General features: G+C 42.3%; 1 protein-coding gene across 1 annotated transcript in view; it reads right to left on the reverse strand.

Annotated features, from left to right (window-relative positions):
• The window catches only part of LOC140476533 (metastasis-associated protein MTA1-like), a 131,746-nt gene that overhangs the window by 48,809 nt on the left and 63,956 nt on the right, over positions 1 to 18,981 (reverse strand). The window contains exon 17 of the mRNA XM_072569306.1: positions 6,327 to 6,358. Within this exon, the coding sequence (XP_072425407.1) occupies positions 6,327 to 6,358 (32 nt within the window). The remainder of the gene's footprint in view (positions 1 to 6,326; positions 6,359 to 18,981) is intronic.

Raw genomic sequence — 18,981 nt, forward strand, 5'->3', positions numbered from 1 at the left:
AAAAGTCTATCAATAACACGTCGACCAGAGTGACAAAACAAAATGAGATGGTGCATTATGACTACTTTGATAAAAATACTCAGGGACCAAGATAGGAAGAGACAGCATGGACAAGCATAAAACAAGGAAAACTTTAAAGAGGGAAAATGGTACTTAAATGCACACAAAGTACTTTAACTGAAATAAATGAACCTACGGCTCAAATAGAGATCAGTGGATTTGATCTTCGAGTCATTGCAGAGATGTGATTACAAGATCAAAATTGAAACTAAATATTCAGAGGTATGTGACATTTCAGAAGTACAGCCAGGAAGGGAAGGGTAGTGGATAACTTGATGCAGATAGTAGCAGATGGAGTGAAATAACTGTACAAAGGCCTGTATGCTGTCACTAAGTCACCCTTTATTTACATGTGCACAGTACATGGGCTCTGACCAGCCACCTCAAAGCAACACCTAGACTAAGGACACCTTCTGAAGCTCCTGTTTATATCTGTTAGCCAGAGTTCCCTGTTTGGCCCAGGTTAACAACTCCAATCAAGGATCTCATAGACGATGCCATCCACCTGGTTCCAAACATTACATGGAGTGAATAGAAATGATCTAAGATTGGATTATGCAGAATCTATATGAGTGTGATTAAGAAACAAGAAGGGGAGGAAGGCCCTCTGAAAGGTGCTGAGGAGGACAGATTCATTCATGATTTAATGAGGGCACATATAAAAGGCAATACATCAATCATGGGTGAATTGAATCTGTATGCACATTGCAAAAATCAAGTTGACAAAGGTAGACATGAGGTGAATTGATCGACTTTATTTGGAACAGTTTGCTAAACCAATATGTTGTGAACCTGTTTTAGATCTGGCAATGTATATTGAGGCAGGTTTAATAAATGATCTCAGAGTAAAGACGCCCGAGAAAACATTTACCACAAATGGTAGAATTTAGCATTCAGTTTTAAAGTGAGAGACAACTTAAGCAAATTCTTCGAAACTCATGGAAAAGGTGGAGCGGGGAGGAGAAGAAGGATTCGAGGAAGGACATAAACTGACTATGCATAAGGATAGAATCAAATTAAAAGAAAAAAATATAAAATGTGGCCAAGATTAGCAGGAAACCAGAGGATTGGGAAAGTATTAAAAGCCAACAAAAGATGACCAAACCAAAGGAAAAAAGTAAACTTATGGAGGCAAACAAGCAGACAAAATAAAAACAAACAGCACAAGCTTCTTTAAATATATAAAAAGGAAATGAGAGACCAAGGCAAATGTGGCCCCTCAGGGAATGAGCCTGGGGAAATAATAATGGGGAATCAGGAAATGGCAGAGGAGTTGAATAAATATTTTACATTAGTCTTCATGTAACAGCATTCCAAAAATACAAAATAATCGTGGGCTAAAGGTGGAGAGGAAATAAATGCAACTGCTATTACTAGAGAAAAGGAACAAGGGAAATTAACAGGGTAAAGCACAACGGACTTGATGCATTGTATCCTAAGATTTTAAAGGAAGCAAATTCAGAGATGGTGGATATATTGGTAATAATCTTCCTAGAATTCTTGGATTGTTACAAAGTCCTGGAGGATTGTTACAAAGTCCTGGAAAAGTGCCAATGTGACACCCTTACACAAAAATGAAGGGAGAAATAAACAGGCAGCTGTCAGCCTGTTAGCTTAACATCTTTCATTGGGAAAATGTTAGAATCTAGTATAAAGGATGTAAAGAATTTAGCATCAACATGGCTTCATGCAGGGAAATCATGCCTGATACGTTTGTTAGAGTTACCTGAGGAGGTAACAAGCAAGATAGATTAAGGGAAACCAGTTGATGTGGACAACCAAAAGCCATATGATAAGGTGCTACACATAAGGCTACTTGGTAAAACAAGAGCCCACGGTGTTGGGGACAGAATATTAAAATGGTTAACTAAGACAAGGAGTTGAGATAAGGGGATTATTTTCTGAATGGCAACCTATAATTAGTGGAATGGCACAGGGACTAATGCTGCATCGATAACTATATTAATGACTTGGATGACCGAAGTGAACGTACTGTTGCTAAGTTTGCTGATGATATAAAAATAGATAGGACGACAAGTAGTGAGGATGACTTAAAAAAAAAACACAGAATCATAGATAGGTCATAAGTGTGAGAAAAAAACTTGGCAGATGAAATGCAATGTGGAAAATTGTGAGGTTTTGCACTTGCAGCACAGGGATTTGGAGGGTCTTCGTGTGCAAAAATCTAGCATACAGGTTTAGCAGATAATAGGAAAGGCAGATGGCCTTTATTTCAAAAGGAATGGAGTGTAACAATAGGGAAGCCATGTTAAAATTACACAAGGCAGTTGTCACTACTGGAATATTGCGAGCAGCTTTGCTCCGTTTATCTAAGTAAAGATATAAAGACATTGTGTTTGGTCAATAGAAGGTTCACCAGATTGATCCAGGATATGAAGGGATTTTCTTACAAGGAAAAATTTAATATTTTGGGGCCTTTTAAAATTCACTTGTAGTTTGTGAACGTCACTGGCTGGCCAACGTCTATTGCCCATCTAGCTATTTGCACTTGAGAAGGTGAGCTGCGTTTTTGAACCTCTGAAGTCCACATTCTGTAGGTGAGCCCACAATGAGCTGAGGAACAGAATTCCAAGATTTTGTGATTGATACAACTCTGTGGCTTGCTGGAGCGTTTCAGAGGAGAGCTGAAAATGTGTTGCTGGAAAAGCGCAGCAGGTCAGGCAGTATCCAAGGAACAGGAGAATCGACATTTCGGGCATCAGCCCTTCTTCAGGAATGAGGAAAGTGTGTCCAGCAGGCTAAGATAAAAGGTAGGGAGGAAGGACTGGGGGGAGGGGCATTGGGAATGCGATAGGTGGAGGGAGGTCAAGGTGAGGGTGATAGGCTGGAGTGGGGTGGGGGCGGAGAGGTCAGGAAGAAGATTGCAGGTTAGGAAGGCGGTGCTGAGTTCGAGGGATTTGATTGAGACAAGGTGGGGGGAGGGGAAATGAGGAAACTGGAGAAATCTGAGTTCATCCCTTGGGGTTGGAGGGTTCCCAGGCGGAAGATGACGCGCTATTCCTCCAACTGTCGTGTTGCCATGGTCTGGCGATGGAGGAGTCCAAGGACCTGCATGTCCTTGGTGGAGTGGGAGGGGGAGTTGAAGTGTTGGGCTACGGGGTGGTTGGGTTGGTTGGTCCGGGTGTCCCAGAGGTGTTCTCTGAAACATTCTGCAAGTAGGCGGCCTGTCTCCCCAATATAGAGGAGGCCACATCGGGTGCAGCGGATGCAATAAATGATGTGTGTGGAGGTGCAGGTGAATTTGTGGCGGATATGGAAGGATTCCTTGGGGTCTTGGAGGGAGGTAAGGGGGGAGGTGTGGGCGCAAGTTTTGCATTTCTTGCGGTTGCAGGGGAAGGTGCCGGGAGTGGAGGTTGGGTTGGTAGGGGGTGTGGACCTGACGAGGGAGTCACGGAGGGAGTGGTCTTTTCGGAATGCTGATAGGGGAGGGGAGGGAAATGTGTCCCTGGTGGTGGGGTCCGTTTGGAGGTGGCGGAAATGATGGCGGATGATACGTTGGACATGGAGGTTGGTGGGGTGGTAGGTGAGGACCAGTGGGGTTCTGTCCTGGTGGCGGTTGGAGGGGCGGGGCTCAAGGGCGGAGCAGCGGGAAGTGGAAGAGATGCGGTGGAGGGCATCATCGATCGCGTCTGGGGGGAAAATGCGGTCCGTGAAGAAGGAGGCCATCTGGGTGGTACGGTTTTGGAACTGGTCCTCCTGGGAGCAGATGCGGTGCAGACGAAGGAATTGGGAATATGGGATGGCGTTTTTACAGGGGGCAGGGTGGGAGAAGGTGTAGTCTAGGTAGCTGTGGGAGTCGGTTGGTTTATAATAAATGTCCGTGTCAATTCGGTCACCCGACATGGAAATAGAAAGGTCTAGGAAGGGGAGGGAGGAGTCTGAGATGGTTCAGGTGAATTTGAGGTCGGGGTGTAAAGTGTTGGTAAAGTGGATGAACTGTTCAACCTCCTTGTGGGAGCACGAGGCAGCGCCGATACAGTCCAAACCAAAGGAGTAGCCATGGGCACCCGCATGGGCCCCAGCTATGCCTGCCTCTTCGTAGGATATGTGGAACAGTCCATCTTCCGCAGCTACACTGGCCCCACCCCCACCTTTTCCTCCGCTACATCGATGACTATATCGGCGCTGCCTCGTGCTCCCACGAGGAGGTTGAACAGTTCATCCACTTTACCAACCGTACCACCCAGATGGCCTCCTTCTTCAAGGACCGCAAATTCCCCCCAGACGTAGTCGACGATGCCCTCCACCGCATCTCTTCCACTTCCCGCTCCTCCGCCCTTGAGCCCCGCCCCTCCAATCACCACCAGGACAGAACCCCACTGGTCCTCACCTACCACCCCACCAACCTCCATGTCCACCTATCGCATTCCCAACGCCCCTCCCCCAAGTCCCTCCTCCCTACCTTTTATCTTAGCCTGCTGGACACACTTTCCTCATTCCAAAACAAGGCCTGATGCCCGAAACGTCGATTCTCCTGTTCCTTGGATGCTGCCTGACCTGCTGCGCTTTTCCAGCAACACATTTTTCAGCTCTGATCTCCAGCATCTGCAGTCGTCACTTTCTCCATTTCAGAGGAGAGTTGAGTCAATTACATTGCTATGGGTCTGGAGTCACATGTAGACCAGACCAGGTGAGGATGGCAGATTTCCTTCCCTGAAGGACATTAGTGAACCAGATGAGATTTTCTGACAATTGACAAAGGGTTCATGGTTATTAGTAGATTCTTAATTCCAGATTTTTAAAAAATTGAATTCAAATTCCACCAACTGCTGTAGCAGAATTCAAACCCAGGTCCCCTGAATTAATAATCTAGTGATGGTACCACTAGGCCAGACAGACAGGAGAATAAAGACCTTACTAAAAGATATGATTTGGAGATGCCGGTGTTGGACTGGGGTGTACAAAGTTAAAAATCACACAACACAGGGTTATAGTCCAACAGGTTTAATTGGAAGCACACTAGCTTTCGGAGCAACACTCCTTCATCAGGTGTTAGTCACAACACCTGGTGTTGTGTGATTTTTAACTTACTAAAAGATAATATTTTTAGGGTGCTTTACAGGAAAGATGTGGAAAGGTTGTTTCACCTATGAGAGAGCTGAGGACCAGAGCGCATAATCTTAGAGTAAAGGGTCAATACATTTCTCTTCGAGGGTAGTGAATTTGTGAATTTCTTCACCAAGGGATGTTGAGACTGGGTCATTAGCCGTGGCTTTTTCAAAAAGTCTATTGCTCCAAGATCTTAGGTTCTGTGACAGAAATTGGATTTTTGTCAGAGAAAGCTACGAGGCCAGTAGCTACACTGCTCTGAAAAAGATGGAAATTCTCTGGCAAGAGTAAGGATACTAAGAACTACTGTTAGAAACACAATCTAATATTTCTACAGCATCCTTCAAAATCTCAGATATTCCAAAGCACTTTTTAACCAATGAAGTACTGTCGTTTTGAATTGTAGCATTTTTGTAATACAGACAATGTGGTAGCCAACGTCCATACTGCAAGCTCTGACAAACAACAATGAAATAAATGGCGGGTTGGTTGAGAGCTTAATATTGGTCAGGATCCCCAGTCGAACCTGCCCTGCTGCCAAATAGTGTTCTAGGATTTTTCTGTCCCTGTGAAAGAGCCTCAGTTTATCATCCAGCATATGGTACCTCTGTGAGGTTGGCATTCCTTAGTGCTGTACCAGTGTGCCAGCCTGGTATTTTGTGCTCAAGCCCTTGGTATGGGCTTGAATACCTAATCAACTGACTTCGTGGTGATAAAGAACCATGCCTGACATCTGAAGAACAGAAGTGGCGAAGTGAACAAGTCTGCAGTTCTTTAGTTCATTGAGGAAAAATGGGAAGGAGAGCTGTATGACATAAAGCATCCTGTTCAAAATCTTAATGACATTTGTCTAATAGAAAATCAAATATTAACCAACAACTTTGGAGAGTCGGGCAAAACAAAAACAAATGCAAGTCAAACACTAAGTTAAATATTTGCAAAGCTCTGCGCAGACTAACAGAGACACATTTGAGAAACAGAACAATCAGAATTCCCAGGGATTTTGCACACACCCATCCCTCCAACACCTGCAGCAATTGGTATTCAGCACCAGGCCTGACCAGTTTTTCATCCTGACTAGGTGAGCAGAGTTTAATATTCATGACCAAGTTAGTGTGGAACATACAGAACATCACAGTGCAATCCACAGAAAACTATTCCCCTACATAACAGCTTCCCAAGGTAAAGTCCCTTACCAGCTGTCCCCCTGGGGTATGGTTCGACATACCTGCAATAAATGAAAGATTTATTAAAATAAGACAATGATTATTCTTTATTCGTCTTTATAACTCCAATGAAACATTTCCCTTTATTATCTCAAAATAATCAAAACAAACCGACAAGAAGCATCATCATTGTTTAAGACAATACCCATCTTATCCCATCTGAAAGTGAAGTGAAAACAGTAGTGAGAAGGGTAACCACAAGGACGTTGTTTTTTAACGAAGGTGCGAGAGAATTCAGGCACCTAAAGTTAAAACCTAACACTCCTGGGTCAGCGCAATTACATGTAATGTGAAGGCTGTTCTAGGCAGTCCTAATAATTTGAATCAACTGAAGTAAAAACTCAGCAGGTTAGACTAAATGGTAGAGAGAGAAATAAAGCTAATGTTTCAGGTCAATGACTTGGTGAAGTGACATATTGGATTTAATTCTGAATTACCCTTGGAGATGAGTGTGGATGTGGGAAAGTCAACAATACCTGAAGGTGCTTCTAGTTACTGATACCTCAGTTGACACAATTAGATTCTTGAATTGAAGGGAAGGAATGGGGAGTCAGCCATCTGCAGAACTCCTAGTTGAGTTCATTGGAGAACTCACGAGGGGACGATGGGGAGCAGCAGCTTTCAATTTTCAAATGACAAGAACTGGGAACAAAGCAGAGAGTATATGGAACAAAAACACACATTGCTAGAGAAAAGCAGCAGGTCTGGCAACAGCTGTGAGGAGAAAAATCAACCAGGAGAAAGCGAGCACTGTAGATGCCGGAGATCAGAGTTGAAAGTGCGGTGCTGGAAAAGCACAACAGGTCAGACAGTATCCAGGGAGCAGGACAATCGACGTTTTGGGTAAAAGCCCTTCATCAGGAATTCCTGATGAAATGCTTTTGCCTGAAACGTCGATTCTCCTGCTCCTCAGATGCTGCCTGATTGCTGTGCTTTTCCAGCATCACACTCTCGACTCTGTGGAGAGAAAACAGAGTTAATGTTTCGTGTCTAGTGACCCTTCCTCAGAAGTGAATATGCCAGGGAGAATATGAAACATGTTTAAGCATAGCTATCAGGCACTCAGCAACAGCTCCTGACTGCAGTGTGTAAACAATGTGTGAAAGGTCTTCGAGTAGATGTAAGAGGCGTTCTGTATCCTTTCCTCGTCTCACTCTTCCACTGGTCACAATAAAATTTCAAGTTTAACCAGTTTGGTGGTATAGCCATTTATATAGATCTCAGACTGTATCAGAACAAGTCAGCCAATTGTTTCTTTTGTCAACAAAACAAATTTACTTAGGGAGGCAAAGATTACTGACAAACACTTTTGGTTATGCTATTACATACTTACCCTCTAAAAAAGATGCACACACACTACAAGTCCGAGCGTAAGAAAAGTGAAAACTGCAGCGTTTTTTATTCACTTGTTGGATGTGAGCATTGCTGGCTGGGCCAGTACACAGTGCCCACTCCTAACTGGCCTTGTCTTAACTTTAAAGTACGTTGACCAAGGAATAGGTAAACTCATGCGGAAATGTCACAGATTGTCCCAAATGGTTTCTGATTCCAAGGATTCTTCTGCGCACACAGACAGCCAGCAAGGGATGTCTTCCTGAGACAGTTGTAGCTAGCTGCTCAAGACAGTGGGGTAGATTCCAATGAATCTGCTTCAGGAGTCCTCCACAAGTGCTAAAAATAAATTCTGATGGGTTTTCAGCTCTTACATTTAGCTGAGAGAAGTTGCAAAGAAAGAACAAGGAAGCTCTGGGCAGCTGTTCTGCAGGCAGGTTACATTTTCACTCAGTTCAAGAACATAATAATCTTATACCACTCACAAACTGATCCACATTACCTCTCTCCCAAAGTCCTCCATTGACTTCATCCAAGCTCTCTGCTCTTTGTGAACACAACATTGTTGATGTTGCACATGGTGTGTTTTCTTTCACAGTGTCCATTATTTGAAAGGTCATGATGTATTTATACTGGGCCTACTTAATCTTTTAAACATTTTTTTTATCATCACATCTCTTCATACCAAAGGGGAGACTGAAAATCAGTTCCTCATACAGTTGTTATCATTAGAGACGAGAGCCTTAGTATTGCAAGAAAAAGAGCGGTTGAGCTCTTAAGAGGAATTTATGGTCACCTCTCGCTCAGACTCACTGGAGCTCTTCTTCGAGAGGGAAGGAAGAGAAAAACCCAGTTCCACCATAGATTCAATCTGGGTCTCAAAGGAAGATCAGAAAAACTTGAAACTGCAAGAGATCGAAACACCTGCTTCTGTTCTGAATGCCACATGAGTATTGAATTATAAATCAAATACAAAATGTGCTGCAAAACCTTGCAAATTCTCAGCAAGTGAAGCAGCAGATACGTAACAGGAAACAGCAATGACCCAGCCTCCACTGTTTTCTGGGGAAGGGAATTCCATGGAATAATTAACTTCAGAGAAAAATCTTTTCCTCCACTCTGTCTTAAAGGTCATGCCTCTGATTCTTAAAGCGGTCTCCTCTTTCTAGTCCTTCCTACTGGTGAATCATCCTCTCAGAAACTACCCTGTCAAGTTCTCTCAAGAACTTACATGCTAATAAGATCATCTCTCACTCTTCTAAACTACAAGGAGTAAAATCCCAATCTATTAAATCTTTGTTTATAAGATAAAGACTTTATACCATACATGAGTCAAGTGAACATTCTCTGAAGTGCTTTGAATGGAATTACATTCTTTTTTGAGTCAGCAGACCAGAACTGTACTTAGTACAACAGATGTGGTCACACCAAGGTCCTGTACAGCTGCAGTACAATTTCCCTATTTTTATCTTCTATTACCCTTTAAATTCTTCCTGCTTGCTTAATTTTTACCTCTTGTCCATACCAGAAAGCTCTAATCGGTGTCAGGGTGGATTCAGCTGCGTGCAATTTAGTCTGTTTCCTGTTACGTATCTGCTGCTTCACTTGCTGAGAATTTGCAAAGTTTTGCAGCACATTTTGTATTTGATTTATAATTCAATACTTACGTGGCATTCGGAACAGAAGCAGGTGTTTCAATCTCTCAGTTCACCATTCTATTTGATAATAGCTGATCTGCATCCAACCCCTTTGACCAATTACTTGCTCTGTATCCCTACCTCAGTCTCGATACCTTAGCTCTTTGAGGAAGATTCCTCCTCCTATTGTGCAAAAGAAAATCTTCCTAAATTCAGGTCGATCAGTTCAGGAATTCCTGATCAAGGGCTTATGCCCGAAACGTTGATTCTCCTGTTCCTCGGATGCTGCCTGACCTGCTGTGCTTTTCCAACACTACACTCTCAACTCTGAGGTCCAGCACCCGCAGTCCTCACTTTCTCCTCACCCCTCAATCTGCAACACTTAAGGGAATCAGGTTTATGCAAGCCACCCCAATAATTTAATTGTGTCACTCAGATTTCTTAATCATGAAAATGTGGAAAATTGCCCATATCCTGAACGCAAAAAGTAGAACAAATTCAACCCAGCCAATTTCCACCCTATCAGCCTCCTCTCAATCGAAGTGATGCAAGGTTTCTTTGATAGCGCTATCAAACGGAATTTCACAGAATTGTAACAGCACAGAGGTCATTCTGCCCACCTTGTCGGCACTTGTTCTCCAAATAAGCATTTCGCTTGGTGCCACTCTCCTGTGTTTGCCCTGTAACCCTGTACATTTTCCTCTTCAAGCAACAGTCTAATTCCCTTTGAGTGCTACAAATGAACCTCCAGAAAGAAATAATCAAAGGGAGCACACAAAAGAAAGTCAACTGGCCCAAAGTGACTATGCTGACTCTTTGAAAGGGCTAGTTGATTAGTCCATTCTCCGATCCTCCTCCACAGCCCTGCAAACGTCTTCCACGTCAAACACAGATCCAATTCCCCTTGAAAGTTGTGTGAATCTCATGTGTGCATTCCAGATCAGAACAACCTGCTACACAACTCAGTCACTGTCAGTTACCTTAAATCTCTATCTTCCGGTCACTTTTTTAAAAGTTCGCTTATGAAATATAAGTGCCGCTGGCTCAGCATTCCTATTTCTGCCCGTTCCTATTTGCCTAGAGGGCACTTAACAGTCAACTACTGTGGACCACGTAGGCCAGACCAGGTAAAGATAGCACATTCATGAACCAGATGGGTTTTTAGGACAATTGACAATGATTTGCATTAGGCTGAACTTTTTTTCAATTCTAGATTTTTTATTCAATTCAAACTGATGTCATCATTAGATTGAATACATGAGAAAGGAAAAATTGGCCTCTTGCCTACTAACAAGGAGTCCAATAACCCAGGGAGTCAGAGACAGAGCCAAGAGTGTGGTGCCGGTCAGGCAGCATCTGAGGAGCAGGAAAATCGACTTTTCAGGCAAAAGACAGAGACAGAGACAGAAACAGAAACAGCTGCCCTTTAGAAAGGTAAAATCATCCAAAAAGTTAGCAAGTGCACAGATTTTGGTCAGAGAGAACAGGTATTTGGCAGCAAAGGTGCTGTTAGCTTAGCAATCTCTAGACAAGAGAAGTCTAGAGTGTTTTAATAAGAGAAAACTCTCGAGGCAGATGTTGCAGAAGAAGAGTTAAGGAACCAGTGTTGAGAAATAAGTGAGCTATTAGGGTCTAATGAAAAAAACATTAATTAAAGATGTTAGCATCAATTGAACGCAGAGGTTTACCAGATAGAAACCAAGTATGGCTGTGACAACTGAAGAAGGAACTTCAAAGTGGAAACAGTATCTTCACTGTTTGAACTGTATACTGTAAAATTGTTTGTCTTATCATCTCATGTAATAAACTTTGATATATGTTTATTGCAGTACACAGGTACCCTCTTGTGAATCTGCTCAGTGACTGACTACATCATAAGCAAATTGCAAAATTTCCCCTTATGGTCCGTCCAATTAGGTTTCCTTCTGGAATTTGACTTGTCCTGCGTTATCATCAGATTATAACAGAGTATAACTGAAGAATGCATGCGGCTTTTTAATAGTTGGTACAGTTGTTAATGAACACTCCCTGTCTGTTATTATTGAAAAACAATACAGACACTACAATTAGGGAGGATGAGTGTGAAATATTCATGACATTAATATTGAGGGAAAAGGGGTATTACTAAATTTAGCATCTTTGAAAGTGGGTAAATCCTTAGCTGCATATGAAATGCACCCTGGGCTGTTAAAAGCAGCAAGAGAAGAAATAGCAACATTCATTGATTTGTTGTGAACCTTGTAACTTGATTTCAAAAATAGCTTCCTCTGTCCCCCACATCATGGCAATATGCAACAGATTAACTTCGCAAAGAGGTGTATTCAGGCAGAATTAATTCAACTGTTCTTGATTTCAACTCCCTTTCAATATCAAAATAAATGTAAAGATTCTGTTGATCAAAAGGCCTGGAAGACAGCAAATGCTGTACCACTGTTGAAGTAGGGAGAAACTGGCAGAGATGAAACAATTACAAGCCAGTCAGCTAGTAGGAAAATATCAGACTAAATTTTGAAAACCGATTAATATTCCTTGAGAAAGAATTAATCTAAGACAATCATCACAGTTTGTGAAGGTAAGGTCGTTTCTAACTGATATAATAGAACTTTTTGAGCAGCTAATCAGAAAGGAAGATGAGGGTAGTGCGTCTTTTATGTAGTCCATGTCGATTTTAGCAAGGCTATTGATAAGGTCCCAAACGGCAGAATAATCATCAAAGTGAAAGCCCATAGCTTCTGGAGCAAATTGGCTAGTTACACCAAAGATTGGCTCAGAGCCAGGAAGCGAAAGGTAACAGTTAACAGGGATTTTGTGACTGGAAGAAAGCTTCAAGTGGAGATCCTCAAGGCTCAGTACTAGCTTATTTTGTGGTGGAGATCAATGGTTTTGACTTGAATACAAGGATTAGATTAGATTAGATTACTTACAGTGTGGAAACAGGCCCTTCGGCCCAACAAGTCCACACCGCCCCGCCGAAGCGCAACCCACCCATACCCCTACATCTACCCCTTACCTAACACTACAGGCAATTTAACCTGGCCAATTTACCTAACCTGCACATCTTTGGACTGTGGGAGGAAACCCACGCAGACACGGGGAGAACGTGCAAAACTCCACACAGTCAGTCGCCTGAGGCAGGAAATTGAACCCAGGTCTCTGGCGCTGTGAGGCAGCAGTGCTAACCACTGTGCCACCGTGCTGCCCTAAGGAGTATGATGAAAACATTTGCAAGTGATAAAAATAAGCTATGTGATTGATACTGTAAAAGAAAATTCTGTTCCAAATATGAGGTTTGCAAAATTATGATCTTCTTGGCTGTATCTTTAAACTAAGGTAAATAAAGAGAATCATGTGACCTGTTCTGAAGTCCACCAGGACGTAGATCTTGATGGATTGATAGTCAGAGATCAAATTAGACTATTACAGGATGAAGGTGGAAAGTTTTAGGTTTGAAGACAATGGCAGCAACCTGAGTTCACAATGAATAGACGCCAAGTCCCAGAAAGATGTAGGAGACATTGGGCTATGCTGTTTTCTTCTAAGAGGATAGTTGGAATCAAGAATAGCTAATTAGCATTTCTGTCTGGATGCAAGGCCAACGTATTGCACATTGCCATGTGGGGGCAAGAGGTCAGAGGAGGCCAGTTTCCTGAACAACTTGCAGGCTTTCCTACAAATCATTAAGTATCACAGTCAGACATTAGTTGTGTGTGGTCATTGTGGAGCAAAGACGAGTGTGGGAGAGACAGAGTTTCTCAAAAAGATACATCCTACAGCCTATTAAGGGTTTTGGAAGATTTGCTCTGGTGAGACTAGGAGGAAGAATCATCAATGGAACAGGCTTTACTGCTGTGGCGCATTTAAGGAACTACCAGAAAACTGAAGGAAGTGACTGAAGACAGCCAGTTTAAGTTACATTTCCTGAAAGTGGCTTATGGGAATCCTTTGTAAGCTTGAAATTACTGTGAATTTATATACATATTGCTTTTAGTACTGCAATTACAGTGTGCAATAAATATAACAGGTGTTGATCCTCTTTATAGTTTAATGTATAAGTTGACTACAAAAATAAGCGTTTTGTCAATATTGCTTTTAAGTCATTTGTTACAGGAAAAAAGTTGAAAATGTGAAAACTTGTGTCATCATTTTCTACTTCTACTCAGGTCAACCATGGTCAAGACAGGCTACAATAGTTACATATTATATTGTACAGAGGACTGCTACTGATTGATTGTGGGACGTGATCAACTTGACCACACTCCTGTAATTATTCAGTTACTGTAGTCACACAGGCAGCTGCATGGAGTAACTGACTGCTAGAAACAACAAGCTAGGAATGTGGGTGAGAAAAGGAATTCCTGAACACTTAGACCTAAGGGGCAACTTTTTCACACAGAGGGTGGTACGTATATGGAATGAGCTGCCAGAGGAAGTGGTGGAGGCTGGTACAAATGCAACATTTAAGAGGCATTTGGATGGATATATATGAATAGGAAGGGTTTGGAGGGATATGGGCTGGGTGCTGGAAGGTGGGACTAGTTTGGGTTGGGATATCTGGATGGCATGGGCGGGTTGGACCGAAGGGTCTGTTTCATGACTCATTCTGAGAACCCAGGCATGGTTGAGAAGATGTCCAAAGAACATCATGAGATGATGTAGTGCTGTCTGCAAGCTGATCACCTAATCACATGATGCCTAACTATTAACTTATAGAGTCAATATCCAAAGACCTTTCCCCAGGACAGGATTGGCTGGCACGAGGGGTCATAGTTTTAAGATATTAGGAGTAAGGTACAGAGGGGATGTCAGAGGAAGGTTCTTTACGCAGAGAGTTGTGAATGCACAGAGTGCGTTGCCATCGGTTGTGATGAAAGCAGAGTAATTAGGGACATTTAAGTGACTGCTGGACATGTACATGGATAGCAGTGAATTGAGGGATGCGTAGGTTGTTATTTTATTTTGCATTAGGATTAATCCTTGGCACAATATCGTGGGCCAAATGGCCTGTTCTGTGCTGTACATTTCTATGTTCTAACTTGATTGGACATGTATTTAATCAATTAATATCGTGATTCATTTGTAACCAGCAGGATGGGCTGAAGTAAATGTATAAAAAGTGCATGATTTTCTCTGTTCAGTGGAGAAATTCATGTTGTGCCAAGCAACTTTCTCCCTGTCAGTGTGAAACAAACCATTTAATGACTGGAACAGACCTGGGTGTTGAGTCTCGAGTTATTCCTTTCTAACAGCTGCAAAGTGGAAGTTTGAATCTTTTTAAAGGTTATTGGTCTCTACAAAGATAGTAATGGCTGCAGGAAGATGTTGGTGGGCAAGAAAGTAGCAAAAAGAATTAAATTCAGATAGTTATGATGTACTGCACTTGAGAGGAAAAGCAAGGCTAGGGAATATTCAATAAATGGTAGGATACTGAAAATTGTAGAGGAGGAGAGACACCTTGGAGTGCATGCCCACAGACACCTGAAGGTGGCTGGATATTTAGCTAAGGTGGTCAAGAAGGCTACTTGCCTTTACTGGCTGAGATGAACAATAAAAGAGTAAAGAGATTATGATTAGAGTAGATCCCCTCCAGTGTGGAAGCAGGCTCTTTGGCCCAACCAGTCCACACCAACCCTCCGAAGAGTAACCCACCCAGACCCATTTCCTTCTGACTAATGCACCTAACACTACAGGCCAATCCACCTGACCTGCACAACTTTGGACTGTGTGAGGAAACCCATGCAGACACGGGGAGAATGTGCAAACTCCACACAGTCGCTGGAGGTTGGAATCAAACCTGGGACCCTGGCGCTGTGAGGCATCAGTGCTAACCACTGAGCCACCGTGCCGCCATTATACAGGCACATGAAACACAAATTAGACGACAATTGGAATACTGTGAGCAGCTGAATCACCATACACTGAGATTTGACTGCACTAGAGAGGAAACTTATACAATATTGCCTGGACTGCAGAACTGGAGTCACGAGAACAGTTTGTTTGTGCTTTTCTTTTGAACAGGAAATGGCAAGGGCAGATCTAATACGACTGTGTAAAATTATAAGGAGTCCAGATAGAACAGCCCTGTATTCCGTTGATTTAGAGGTCCATAACTGGGGTTGGGAGCATAGGTTTAGTTTGATGTTCAGAGGAGCAACCTTGAACTGACTACCTGAAATGGTGTAGAAGCCGAAACCCTCATAACATTCAAAAAGGATTTGGGTTAACTATTGAAAAGCCACAAAACACAAGGTTACATATCAAGAGTTAGAAAATGGCATCAGGCTAGACGGCTGCATTTGTGTGAGCTGGTGCAGACACAATGGGCCCAATCGCCTGCTTTAGCTAGATAAATGTCTATAGTTCTATCCTGTTTCTGGTTCGTGTCTTTTTATGTCTGTACTTTTTACAATTGTAGAGAAAGAACTGTTTAAAAATCAGTGTTTTGAAAGTATGGCTGCAAGTTATTTGAAAGCATGTAATTTAAAACTCACATGGCAAGCACCAAACAGCTGTTTGAACTTTCAGTAACTGAAGAGGTTGCAGAAACAAACAAAATCAGTGGTCTTCTGTATTCAGATGCTTCTCTGGGTGGCAACAAGAACTTAATTGGGCTATGGATTAGTGACCAGTTTTGCCTGCCAATAATTATGTGATTGTTTCTCATGTAATTGAACAGCTTGGAGTGTGTTTTCCCCACTCCCTGCAGTCAAAACCCGTTTTAAACTTAAAGAAAACCAGTTCATCTTTCATTCAGCAGTTGGAAGCTGTGAATTTAACTGAAAATCATAGACTTTTATCAATGAATGTTATGTCCCTTACAAACTAATAGAGGCATCTGAAGAAAGATGATTGAAAAAGCAATGTTCTGGTTGGCACAAGAATCATGAGGATCATCTCGGCAACCCACTGAATTACCTCTGCCCATAATTTATTTTTCCTTGTCTGTCTGTGTTTGCGTCTGTATGTATACATGAGGGAGTTTATCAAGGCATGAGAGTTTTAATGTAAAACAAAGAACTGTGGATGCTGGAGGTGTGGAACACAAACAAGAAGTTGCCAAAGAATTTTAATTTGCTATATTATGTGGTGATAGTTCATAGCTGCTAAACTGTAGCTTGAATCTCAACATTTTTAAAAAATAAACTGTAATTCTTGTTTAGTACAGAAACCTGGTCTGTGCTTTCTTTTAACCTGTGTGTCAAAATCTGGTAAATCGAGAACTTTCGCACACTTTATAAAATTGTTTAACTTTTGCGAAGACTCTGGGAATAATAGGGCTCAATTTCTAGCACACTATCACAGTGAGTTATGCACCTAGCTGCGATTAGCTAATCTTTGTCTTCTACAATGCTCAGTTCAACCCCAGGTAATGCTTTTACACGACAAAATATTTATACTACTCAGTCTCACAGCAATTGCAATTGATGACTGCAGTCAAGACTGGTCACCTACGCAGGAAACAAATCAAAGATTGCTATTAGTAAGGTCGAGATGAAGAAATGCAGCAGAATGAGTGAATTATTTATTTAATGATTCATAGCATAAATCATTCACCACCAAGCCACAGTAACAGACAGATTTCAGTTTTACACTAAGTCTACAAACAGATGTGCACACAGATATGTCAAAGAAGGTGCAGACAGACATGTCAGATAAACAGATCTGATTTTAACATTGAGTCAGTGAATGGATTTTAAGGAAGTTAAAATTGGGACACAAGTTCAAACAAGGACAAATAAAAATACAAAGGATACATGGGTAAAAATGCATATAAAAAAGTACAAGCTCAAGTCATACAGGTACAGTCAGGTCAAGGGGTATGCAGACTTTCAGATGGGAAAAGGGAAACAAAAATAGAAATTGCTGGAAAAGCTTAGCAAGTCTGGCAACATCCGTGGAGAGAAATCAGAATTAACATTTCGGGTCGAGTGACCCTTCCTCTGAACCACTCTGGAAGGACCTTGCTGCCTTCCGATGAGTGCAGCATTACCAGCACGCAGGACCAACTCAGTAGATTTTAAGAGGAGTCCTGTGTCCAGCACTGGCATTCCTGATGCTGTTTCACCTTCCCCCTCAAAGCCAGGAAGATCAGATTTAACCTAGTGTGGAACCTTCTCCCAGCTAGTAAGTCTGCCGGAGCTATCCTGTATGCTGTTTCTTTAAGACTGCCTTCAATGTTTGGCCTGCTCTTTCCATCTGACAGTTGGCCGATGGATGGTATGGAGCTGTACTTATGCAATGAATACCATATTTTAGGAAATACAAATTCCCTGCTGGTAGACGATGGCCCATTATCTGTGATCAACATTTCCAGGAGTTCGTGTATGGTAAAAGATGTGCATAGTTTTTCTATTGTCATCCCTGTGTCTGATTAAATGAACTCTACGCCCGTGCAGCTGCTTTTGAGTGGGTGTACACAATATCTAAAAACACTGGACCCATGAAAGGACCTGCACATTCAACATAGTATAAATCCAGGGTTTACATGGTCATTCCCACGAATGTGGGAGAGCTGCTGGCAGTAATTTCTGTCCTTGTTGACAGTGTGGGCACTGCTGCACAAAGACAGTTAATAAATTTCTTGCCAACATCTCCATTTTGGAGTTCTGGCGGTGATCTTTGCTTAGGAGAATCATTCTTGCTCCCCATAATAAAATGCCGTCCTCTACTGTGATCTGGTCTCCCCGGGTCCAAAAAGGTTTCAGTTCTGATTTTGATGGCCCTTTAGTTTCTCGCATCACCACCAACTGTTTTAGTTTTGCCAAGACTGGGTCTCCTGGATACACGAGTTCTCTTACTCAACTCTTGTAGGATTCTTTTGCTGTCTCAAGTCTGCACACCGGCAGCAATTACAATGACTTGCCAACCCAGATTCTGAAGAAAACATTAACTATTCAGGATTGGCTTTGTTTTGGGGTTTTGCAGTGAGCTGACCTACAGGCCCTCTATTCAGGATATGTCCTGAGTGAGACCATGTCATTGCCTTCACTCAAGCGGTGTCTCTCAAGCTCAGCCAGCCTGGTGAGGGTGTCTACTTTTGTCGGAATATCCTGTAAATCAAAATGTACTACTTGCCGCATTTTCTAATGACAAAGCCAGTTGTAGTGCCTGTTTGAAGTCCAGTTGAGTTTCAGCTAGTAAGCACTTTTGCATAGTTACATCATGAATCCCACATACCAAATGGTCTCTCAGCATCTCATTAAGGGTTAAACCAAAGTCACATGACCTTGCCAGTCACCTTACCCTCTTCAAAAATCCCAATACTAATTCCGCTCATTCTTGAATGTCAAATAGACGTGATAGTATTTCAGAATTAGAGGAAGCTTAGGGTTGCAATATTCCTTAACTAAATCAGTGAACTCTTGAAAGGTTTTGGTGTCTGGTACCTCAGGAAATGTCAGCCTCCTAATAATCAACAAAGCTGAGGTTCCACAAACCATCTGGAGATTTAGTCATAGTTATTCATCTGCCCCAATGTCATGGAAAAAATAATGTATTATTCCCACATATCGGGCCCAGTCTTCGACAGCAGGAATAAACAAGTTCAAGCTTCCCAAATGATGGCATGATTCCAGAAATGCTTACCCCAACTGAAAGACAACTATTGCGAGTGGATTTCTTCAGGAGTGTACTTTTCCCATCATCGCCACTGAAATAAC

Source organism: Chiloscyllium punctatum, chromosome 4 (genome assembly GCF_047496795.1).
Source record: "Chiloscyllium punctatum isolate Juve2018m chromosome 4, sChiPun1.3, whole genome shotgun sequence".
In the NCBI taxonomy this organism is placed as follows: domain Eukaryota; kingdom Metazoa; phylum Chordata; class Chondrichthyes; order Orectolobiformes; family Hemiscylliidae; genus Chiloscyllium; species Chiloscyllium punctatum.